Genomic DNA, 11880 nt, shown 5'->3' on the forward strand with positions numbered 1-11880 from the left:
TTTCATTACACTTTTCTTGTAGCTTCTGACATAAGAACCTGAGCTGGTCTTCATATGTTTTACACATGAAGTCAAAGCCCCTAAGTCCTTGTTCAGAAGCTTTCAGATCCAATAGAGTTGATTTTTGCTGTTGTACCAAATCAGCATATTTTTCTTTTAAATCCTTCAACTCATTGGTTCTTACTTCAAAATGTGTAAGAAGTTCTTTAAGTGACTCAACAAGTTCATCTCTGGGAATTTTGGAATATACCTCATTTTCATCTTCTGAGTCTGAATCTGATCCAGCTTCTGAAGTTGCTGTTGCTACCAACCCAACAGCTACCTTTGCATCTTCATCAGCTTCCTCTTTATCAGATCCAGATTCACTACCCAAATCATCCCAGGTTGCCATTAAACTCTGCTTAATCTGCTTCTTGAATTTGCTTGGTTTGAGTGTAGACCTCTTTGACTTGTCCTTTGACTTTTCTCTTTGAAGATCAGGGCATTCAGCAATGAAGTGACCTGGCTTCTTACAGTTGAAGCATCCCTTCTGATCTTCTTTCCTTGAGCTTCTGGAGTTACCCCTTCTGGAGAGAAACTTTCTATTCTTCTTGGCCAGATATTGAAGTCTGTTTGAGAGCATGGCCATTTCAGCAGCATCTGGTTCAGAGTCTGAACTTGACTGTTCTTCCTCTTCAGATTCAACCACTTTGAGAGCTTTTGATGACTTGCCTTTGGATGGAAGAGCTATTGATTTACTCTTCTTAGTAGACTCATGTTCATTAAGACTTAACTCATGAACTTTGAGAGAACTAACAAGATCTTCGACACTTAAAGTGTTTAAATCTTTAGCTTCCTCAATTGCAGTCACTTTTGGTCTCCATCTGGCAGGTAAGCTTCTGAGAATCTTGCTTACATGATCAGAAGCAACATAGCTCTTCTTTAGAATCTGTAGCCCAGAAACTAAGGTTTGAAACCTTGAGTACATCTCCTCGATAGTTTCATCATCCTTCATCTTGAATAACTCATACTGATGTACAAGCAGGAGAGCCTTTGCTTCTTTGACCTTCTTGCTCCCTTCATAATTTGAACAGAGAGAAGCAAACATAGCTTTAGCAGTGGATTTGTCACTCATCTTCATGTACTCTGCTTTAGGTATGGCAGTGACAAGAGCTCCTCTGATAATATGATGCTTCTTGTAAAGTTTCCTCAGTTCTGGAGTATGTTTCTTTCTATCCACAGCAGCTCCTTCTTCATCAAGGACTAAATCACCAACACCATCTTCCAGAATATCCCATAATTCTTCATCCAGGCTCATGATGTAACTGTAAAAGTTGGTCTTCCACCAAGAGAACTCTTCAGCATCTCCATTGAACTTTGGAACTTTTCCAACACTGGTTTTCTTACTATCACTATAATCATGTGAGACATGTTTATAGCTAGTATCACTAGAACCAGAACCATTAGGAGGAGGAGTAGTCATGTTCTTCTCAGATCTTTGACTGTTGCACGGTTAAGTGTTACACAACAGACCAAGGCTCTAGATACCAATTGAAGGTGAGAAAAACACAAGAAGGGGGGTTGAATTGTGTTTTGAAAAATTCTTCGTTTCTCTAAATAACTGAATACACTGATCAGAAGCTAAGTGAGATAGCTTCTGAAGTGATGATCAGAATCTAAATGCAGCGGAATAAAACAGAGAGAGAGAAGAAGAACGACACAAAGCAATTATACTGGTTCCTTCCACAATCCGGAAGTAGTCCAGTCCCCCTTGCACTTCCAAGGAGATTTCACTATGAGTAATATCTGATTACAAATGCTCAAGCACACAAGCAAGAGACTTCCAATGCTCAAGCACACAAGCAAGAGACTTCCTTTGCTCAAGAACACAATCAAGAGACTTCCTGCTCAAGCACAACTGCAAGAGACTTCCTAACTAAACAAAATTACACAGAAAATTGTTTAAGGTTGAACACTTGATATACAATCAGAGGTGCTCACAATACAAATCAGATACAGACTCAATGGACTTAAGAATTTCTAAGATATGACTTTGAGACACAGAAATTCTAAGTGAATGCAGAACAATTTCAGCAGAGGTTTGGTACTTGTGAAAATCTTGTGAATCTTTCGTTCAGCGTTCTTGCATTACCAATTCTCTAGGTCTTCACTCCTTTATATAGAGGTGTGAAAGAGACGTTGTGAAATTGCCAGCACACCAAAGAGTCGTTGTTGAAGCTTGATCTTTCACCAATGATCTTTTGCCTGATTTGGTTGTTGTCCTATGAAGAACAAATTTGAAATCCATTCCTTATCCAAAGGAACATCTATGCAGGCGAAACCGTATTCTGGAGCTGTTTTCTTGTCTTGAAGCGCAGACACAAAACAGAGTAGTGGAGAACGTGGTTGTACAATTCGTACAAAGTACAATGTCAACGCTTTCGTCCAAATTGCAAACATACACCTTCAAACACCTTTGAAATGACCGTTGCAAATTCCACTAATCCTTTGTTTGTGTTTTCGAATCCAATAGACAGCTTTTGCATTGATAATTCTTCAATTCTTGATTCTTTGCAAATCCAGTTGATATTCAGCTTCTGGTGAAATGGCTTCTGATGAGGCAGCTTCTGATGAGATGACTTCTGCAGCTTCTGATGATGCGGCTTCTGATAATGTGGCTTCTGGGCCTCTTGTCTTCAGAAACACTATTCTTCAGGAGCAGCTTACTTCAGGAGCGCTATTTCTTCAGGAGCAGCTTGACTTCAGGAGCGCTTTTTCTCTTCAGTAGCAAGTTGCCTTCAGGAGCGTCCAAGCTTCAAATTTTTTGTTGTTTCCATAGCTCTTTATTTGCTCATTCAGAACCAATGATGATGTAACTTTATAATTATGGTCCTGTACACTTGAACAAATATTAGCTAGTCCAATTTACAATTTTTAATACCTTGTTATCATCAAAACTCTTTAAGGTTCATTGTTAAACACATTTTGTTCCAACATAGGATACTATAGTCGTTATGGGTGCTTAACACCTTCCCGCAGCGAAAACAACTCCTGGACCTCGATTCTCATGGGTTTTGCTTATTTTTCCCTTCCCAAGAAAAAATGAGATATCAAAGGTTCAAAAGGTTCAAACTTAATCAATGTTTGACACACGAAAAACCAAGATAAAACAGATATAACCATGATCAACCATGATTTTGATTATGTGGAGAATCTGAAACAGATATAACTAACAAGAATTTTTTCTTTGTATACCAAAGAGGGGTTAGTGCAGACAACTATACAATAGAGAAAAATATTTACAGATTATAGACAAATGCTCAAAACAATACAAATTGTCGCGATGGTTAAAATATCTAAACGCCAGTCCCCGACAACGACACCATTTTGATGTAGTATCAAAAGTAAGTACTTTTGTTATCGTCTCCACAGGGACTGGTGCGATATTTAAGCCTTTCAACAATCGATATTGTTCTAAGCTATAGAATTATAAAATGTTTTATTTCATAAGCTAGAAAATTTTAAATTGTAAATGGAATGAGAGTTAACAACCTAACTTATATGTATTCTTGTGATTAGTCTTATAGATTCCAGTTATCACTCAATATTCTCACGTATTGCTCGGCAAACATTATTCATGTCTAAATAAGCTTGTGGGTACAACCGTATCGGTTAATTGACGATTTCTTAGCTTATTAACTAATATATATGATAGCATTAAGATTCAATCCCAACAAAAGGAATACATACTAGTAGAGTAGATTACATTTAATCCCAACAAAAAGAGTTTAGCTACTCATTGTCATGGTAACCTTACAAGGAGAAAAAAAGAGGTGGATGATATCAAGCCTTGATTTCTCAATGAATCTTGTGACTCCACCTTCAATCCTTGTTAGCTCCTTGTTCTATGATGATCTCTCTGTATTTCTCCTGCTATTCTCTCCCTAAGATGGCATATATCCCCTAAAAAAATAAGAGAAATGACTTTTATACTTTTGCTGATAAGTGACAACTCGCTTAGTGAGTTGCAGCTCGCCATGGCGAGCTGAGCTTTCTTCGCCAGTGGGTTTCTGCCAAGTCATCAGTTGTCCTAAACCGCCTTAGCTCGCTGTGGCGAAGATGTTGCTCGCTTTGGTGAGCCTCTGTTCTTAAAAAATCAGGCTTCTTTGGACTTTTCTCGCTCTGCACTCGCTTCAAGCTTGCAATGGCGAGTTGGCTCGCTATGGCCTCGTTGTGGCAAGGTCTAGACATGTGAAATTTAGTACTTTCTTGGCTTGCAATTTTCCTGCAAAATGGGATAGAGTAAGGTACCCAAAGGATAAATAGGCATTTGTGCATTAATTCTTGACTTTTCCTTGGATAACTTGTACGACAAGTAACTAAAATGCTTAATATACAACATGTAATTAACTACTTTCTAGCACTTATCAATGTGTTATCTCTGAATATTTTTTCTCTTGAAGTGTTCATGAGTTGTTTGAGTGGTCTATAGATAACTTTTCTTAGAAGTATTAAGCAGCTATAAATGAATAGAATATAAGTGTGTTATTCCCCCAAAGTCATCATAATTCCATCACACGAACGTAAAAAAGAAGTAGCATGGATAGTGGATCTGTATTTCATTTTTCAAAAGGAAATTTGCATTGTCAAAAATCAATATTAGAATTTAGAACACAAGAGACAAGTCAACGAACTCCATTATTCGTTTTCTTCTTTTGCCAGGAAAAGTGATATATTAGTTAAGATAAGTATGTGTAACGTTTGCCATTATAAATGAAAGAACAAAAATGAATACTTGGTTTATAGCATCAAAAACAGGAACATAGAACTTCTAAACTATATCATACTTATTGGAGAGATGGATTATATGCATATTAATCTACTTGTGGTTCTGGCATGTAGTTTTGCATTTGTGATTGTTTTTTTCAGTGTTGTTGAAAAGAAGAAAGCTATAAAAATAGGTTCAAGCACAACTACACATGTAAAAAGTAATGGCCAAGAAAATGGAATAAGCAGCAGTTTACAAGAGGCTGCAGGAGGTACTGATATCATTATTGTGGGTGCTGGAGTTGCTGGTGCTGCCATTGCTTACACACTTGGAAAGGTATAATTTAATGAAGCCTTTCATTTATTTCTTACAAATATTTTATGTTTATGATATTTTATCCGTTTATGCATTTGATCAACACATTGTCGCAATGAAAGCATAATTCAGTTGGTAAGGATATTGTAATATGTATGGGTCCGGGTTCGAACTTTGATTCCCTGTTTATTTATTCACCATAAAATGTGAATTTCTATCAACTTACTTATAAAAATATGAGCAATGATATTTTGACATCCATTTGATGACAACTTTGTTGACAACCTTGTTTTTCTCACTTCTTATTGGTCAAAAACAATGGAGAGAGAAAAAGGAAGAGAGAGGATAACAACATCATGTGAGTATTAGAGAGAAAGTTGTCCAAAAATTGTCAAAAAGTGGTTGTCAAAATATCATTTCTCTTGCTAAAAATATATATATTTGATCAATACATTTTTGTTGTGCTATAATTATTAGGACAGCAAAAGGTCTTGATTAATAAGACAAGGATAAATTTTAAATTTTAATTTTTATACACTATTGGTGAAAACGTTTTACGGTATTAGCAAATCAAAACAAATCATATGTCCCCGTGAGCTTAATTCAGTTGGTAAGGACAATGCGCAAGGTCCGGGGTTCGAATCCCGGCCACCACCCAAAAAAAAAATCAAAACAAATCATATATCAATTTTAAAAACGTTTATAATTAAATTTAAATATTTTTAATGATTTTATCGTTGTGATTGATCGACAGGTTAAAACACACACACATATATATAATTAAAAAGTGAGCATAAGGGCATGCACTCAACTCATTACAAAGATAAATTGTGCTTGTTTGTTACAGGATGGACGACGAGTGCATGTCATTGAAAGAGACCTGAATGAGCCTGATAGGATTGTGGGTGAACTGCTACAACCTGGGGGGTATTTAAAATTACTTGAGTTGGGTCTTGAGGGTAAGCAAGAAACTTTTCAACTACGAAAATTTTGTATGATTTAAGCTTATACATTTACTAATTACTATGGACCTCAAAAAAAAAAAAAAAGTCATGCAAATTCTTATCAACTTGTTCATCATTGTTGATTTTTTATGTTGTTTAGGAGCCTCAAAATCTTTAAAATTGTAGTCGCAATTACACTTGTGGTCCGCAATTTAAAACATACAGTAAAAATAATATAAAATGATTTGGTCGGAATTAGGGAAGAAAATAATTGATCGGTCACAAATATTTGAACACTCTATTTAGACAATCACACAATTAAGTAAAGTTGAAAAAAGAAAAAAAAAACATTAAACAATGTATATTTTTAAGAAAATTAAATAACATGTATTTTTTTGAGTGTGCTTAAATGATGTGCAGAAACTTAGGGTTTTGTATGCGGGTTTGCTATTGTTTTTCTGATTAGTTTATGAACCTTATTGTCTGTGTGAGCAATTTATATCTTAACTAGTATGAGCTCACTTTTTGAATAATACACTTTTTGAATAATACAGGTTAAAATACTCTTGATACTTTTTTTTTTTTTTGGTACAACTCTTTATACTGTTTTAATTGAATATATTTTAAATATAAAATAAAAATGTAATGAAAATTGATCTCCTGGCTGCTGGTCAAATTCTTCTGGCTCAGAGAGTGCTTGGATATGCTCTTTATAAGGATGGAAAAAATATCAAGCTGTCTTATCCATTAGGAAATTTTAACTCTGATATTTCTGGAAGAAGCTTTCACAATGGTCGTTTCGTACAGAAAATGCGAGAGAAGGCTTCATGTTTTCCAAAGTACAATTTTTTACAACTTTTTATTTTATATAAAAATTGTTTATAATTTTAATCTTAATTGCATTTTTTATCTCAAATATTGCACTTTTGGACGATTTAATTTACCTTATATTTTTCCCTTTTTGATTTAGTAGTCACCCATTAATTATCTCCAAACTTATTGACTTAACATCAATCTTTTATAGAAAACGTGATTTTCCTTTAGATTTAAAAAGCCAAAAAATGACAAATGTTTGAAACCCTTACTGATGATTTCATTTACTCTAAGGTGTATGAGTTGATTTTTTACATATTTTAAATAAAAGTCATGATGACTATGAGAATTGTGTGTAACGTTGGTAAATGATGCCAAATAATAATATTTAGATGTAATTGTTTTTTTACGTCTGTAAACATTTTTAAATTAAACGTAGTCAATCATGTTATATCGAAACCTTTATAACCTCTTCGTCTAATTTGTTGTAGTGTAAAATTTGAACAAGGAACTGTAACATCTTTACTCAAAAAAGATGGAACCATCGTAGGAGTGAACTACAAAAACAAGAGTAGACAACAATTCACAGCAAAGGCTCCTCTCACAATTGTATGTGATGGCTGTTTTTCAAACTTGAGAAGTTCTCTTTGCAACCCTGAGGTAAATGACGTTTCATTCGTTTCATTTTGTTTTTTTTTTTTTGAATAAATCGTTTCATATTTTTTTTTTTTTGAATAAATCTCTGACGCATATTGACTCATTATCCATTTCAATTTCCACTGATAAAAGAGTGTGTGTTAACCAAAATTTGCTAAGAATATGTTGTTAGTAACTATTATTAAATATTATGTGATATAATGAGAACTTTTAGTAATATATTATCTAACACACATTTCTCATCATAGTTTATTTTATTAGTTAAAAATTCATATGAATCCTCCCAAATTATGTGGGTCCTATTTGATTATCGTTTTATTGTTATAAATTTTTGTGTATTCTATTTATTATAAGGGTTTTTTATCATGTGCAAATTTGCACATGTTATGAAGTTTAAAATAAAAATTTTGTATTGGAACTTGTACATTTAATATTAAATATAAAACTTTTGAATAAATAATTGTTGTACATGTAAGACAAACCCTATAACTAAATATATTTTATATTACCTATTAAATCGTTTATATGAACAAGGCTTTAAAAAAGAAAATTGACTATACCAATTTTCATAAAGACAGTCTCGGACTTTAAAATGTACTATTTCGGTACATAAGAAACATAGTTCGACCTAATCTATTTCGATAGATTTTGGTACTTAAATGTGTGAAGTTTGTCACTATACTTTCGATGGATATACTTTACCTTATTAGTGATATTTGTAAAGATGTGTTAGGTTGAATACAAAGTTTACAGTTAACTATATAAAATTTATTGGCTCACATGCTATTGGATTGTAAGAGTCAAAGCTTTAGATGTCTAGTCATCAGTATGAAAGAATGCATTGAGAGTCTTGAATTGAACAATATGAAGCACTAACGCAAACACCTATATGACATACAATTGAGCTTACTCGAGCCATAAGAAACATAGTTCGGCCTAATCTATTTCGGTCCTACACATAATAATATTTTTTGTGGTAAATATTATGATGTGATAAAATTAATAAATTTGAATTAGCTGACTTTTGTATATAACATTAACTCAGTTGGTAGGAACAATGCATAATATATGCAAGGTCTGCTGTTCAAACTCTGACAACCACCAAAAAAAGATTGTGTTGCATTAAAATCTATAACAGTGCAATCAAATAAAGTAGAATTTTTTTTTCTTCTATATATCTTATTGTCTGAGTATCTGTATCAATATCAATATTTGATCCCATGGTTCAGCCACATTTGGTACCCAATACTTTTTGTTTATAGTTTGATTGTTGTGTAACAAATTGTGATAATTTCTTCAGGTTGAAGTGTCCTCACATTTTGTTGGTCTAATCTTGGAGAATTGCAATCTTCCATATGCAAACCATGGACATGTTATCTTGGGTGATCCATCCCCAATTTTGTTTTACCCCATAAGCAGTACTGAGATTCGTTGTTTTGTAGATGTTCCAGCTAGTAAAAAATTACCTTCCCTTCGTAATGGTGAAATGACCAATTATTTGAAAACTATGGTAGCTCCCCAGGTATACCAATTAATGAATAAATATATCTTTGTCGTGCCTTCATAATTGATGACTAAAATAAGTTTTTGTTTAAAAGAAGTTCATGTTAACTTATGTCTTAAGGGTAAAAAATAAGACGCTTGTTAAGAATTAAAAGATAAATTTTCTATTGAAAATTTTAAATTTTAAATTTTTAAGATATAAAATTATGTTATGATCAGGTTCCTCCAGAGTTGTGTAATTCTTTTATCGAAGCTGTTGACCAAGGAAATATAAGAATCATGCCCAATAGAAGTATGCCTGCCACACCATATCTCACTCCTGGGGCTCTAATGATGGGAGATGCCTTCAATATGCGTCACCCTTTAACAGGAGGAGGAATGACTGTGGCTTTGTCTGACATTGTTTTGCTAAGAAATTTACTTAAACCTCTGCCTCAACTACACGATGCTTATGCTCTCTGCAAATACCTTGAGCCATTCTACACCCTACGCAAGGTAAATATATTACAAATATATAAATTAGGGTTTTATTAACGAGTGCCCTATCGACACTCTTTAAAGATTCATAATTAAGAAAATATTTATAGGAAAAGTTAAAAAGTTCAATTTTCAATGCATTGAATACTTCAATTTCCATAAAAAATTATTATTTAAAGGTTGTTAAAGAGTGCCGCAAGGACCCTCGTTAGCATTTTCCTACTATTTACTATTTTCTTACTAAAAATTATAAGCGTCTATGGATCTTTTGGAAGGTTTATATGAAACAATTTTGTGGTATATTATTGCAAAACTCACTTCATTCCCTGATTCAATTTTCAGCCAATGTCATCAACAATAAACACATTAGCTGGTTTATTGCATAAAGTAATTTGTGTATCTCCAGATCCAGCTAGAAAGGAAATGCGTGAAGCATGTTTCGATTATTTAAGCATTGGAGGTGTTTTCTCAGATGGACCAATAGCTCTACTCGCAGGTCTAAATTCTCGTCCATTGAGTTTGCTTTACCATTTCATTGGTGTTGCTACATATGGTCTAGTTCGTCTAATGATACCATTTCCTTCTCCAAAAAGGATTTGGCTTGGAGCTCGATTTATTTTTGTGAGTACTTTTTATATCCTTTTTAGCTTTAACATATAAAATCAATAATTTTAATATCAAAAGCATGCATGATGTGTTAAGAATTTTTAGTAACCCTCATTCATATACATGTGTGCATGGTTTTGCTTATTAATTGACATTTTTTTTTTCTTCTAAAATCGTACTTGTATTGCCATTATTAGGTATAGGTTATAAGCCTTGAGATTGTAATGTTGTTATATATATATATATATATATATATATATATATATATATATATATATATATATATATATATATATATAGTTTTGTTGCTTTAATTATGAATTGACTAATATAACACTGCAGCAAAATTTTGGTGTAAATCATTTTGTTATGGTATTATAGGTTGCATTGGGTATCATTTTCCCCATTATCAAAGCTGAAGGAATAAGGCAAATGTTTTTCCCAACAACTGTGGCAACGTACTACAAAATGCCTCATCCATTAGCATATTCTAGGAAAGGCATGGAAAATATTTAACATGTTTACCAATTGTTATCCACTAATAAAATAATGTTCGGCAAAGTGGAAAAATTGTTTCTGTTGTTATTTTTATGGTTCTTCAGCTTTACTAGAGTTTGGTTTCGGTTTGTTACTGGTTGATGGGATTGATGAAAGTTGTATCTATGGATGTTAACTTTCTTTTTCCATTTATTTGATTCCATTTAGTCTCCTACAATTCTATATTTTAATAAAACAAGAGTGATGTTATATATCCCAACGGAATCAATGCACGAAATTGCATGATTTTATATTCAAGGTTGTTTACTTTATTAATGAACTTCCTACTAGCTTATTATACAATTTTTAGTGTGTTTTTATAAAAACAAGAGTGATGTTATATATCCTGATGGAATCAATGCACGAAATTGCATTTTTTTAGTGTGTTATTATATATAGTATTTATTAAGAAAGCATTGTTGTCAAAATCGCGATTAAAATCTCAAAATTCTAAATTTTGTGACTTTACTCACCTTTGTTGATTCAAATCCATTGTAGAATACAAAAATACACAAACTTTTAAAAAAAATTGCATCGAAATCGCATAAAATTGTGAAATCCCAGCAAATTAAATATAACTAATTTGATATAACGTGTAATAGAAATTTTTTATAATTAAGTTGTATTTTCTAATTTCTAGTTATTTTACTATCACCACTAGAAATTAGAAAATACAACTTAATTGTTACACACTAACAAATCCTTTTATTGACAAATTCTAGTGATAGCTCTTAGGCACCGAAATACTTTGGTATGTAGTTCACTTCTAGTTTGTGTTTCACCACTCACAAACCATTCTATTCGTCCTTCTCGCTGTGTCACAGTGAAATGAAGCTCTTCTCCTTCGACGCCGTTGAAGTATTGATTAATTGTAAAAATTCAGTAAGTATTAATTTGTAAACTATGAACTGTTAATATTGACAATTTTGTTTATGTAAACTTAGTATGTATGAACTAAGCTTTAGTATGTACGAACCTATAAGTAATTTTGTATAAAGCTTTTGTTACAAGCATGATCTCTTTTATTGAATTTTGTGGCATGGTTAAAAAAAAAAACACATGGACTCAAGCTGATTTCGTACAACAGCAGAAAAAATACACAATTATTTTTTAAAATTAAAATAGATTTCTCATCTGGTGGAAATAGGGCCAATGTGAAATATACGTATTTCACATCAGTGTATACCCTGATGTATGTACCCGATGTAATACCCCGATGTGGAAAAGCATCTATCACGCCGGGTATGTACCCGATGGAAAAAATTGCATACATACCACATC

General features: G+C 32.9%; 1 protein-coding gene across 1 annotated transcript; it reads left to right on the forward strand.

The window, feature by feature from the left end:
- The first annotated feature begins 4837 nt into the window (after positions 1 to 4837).
- LOC146914296 (squalene epoxidase 3-like) lies at positions 4838 to 10813 on the forward strand. The gene is made up of 8 exons (XM_085720665.1): positions 4838 to 5083; positions 5910 to 6040; positions 6690 to 6845; positions 7311 to 7479; positions 8777 to 8998; positions 9199 to 9474; positions 9799 to 10077; positions 10444 to 10813. Exons 1-8 carry the CDS (start codon positions 4838 to 4840, stop codon positions 10576 to 10578), a joined length of 1614 nt encoding a protein of 537 aa, XP_085576791.1. The 3' UTR covers positions 10579 to 10813.
- The last annotated feature ends 1067 nt before the right edge of the window (positions 10814 to 11880 follow it).

The sequence above is a fragment of the Medicago sativa genome, chromosome 6 (genome assembly GCF_051527215.1).
Source record: "Medicago sativa cultivar Bolivia chromosome 6, Bolivia_mono, whole genome shotgun sequence".
NCBI classification, from domain to species: domain Eukaryota; kingdom Viridiplantae; phylum Streptophyta; class Magnoliopsida; order Fabales; family Fabaceae; genus Medicago; species Medicago sativa.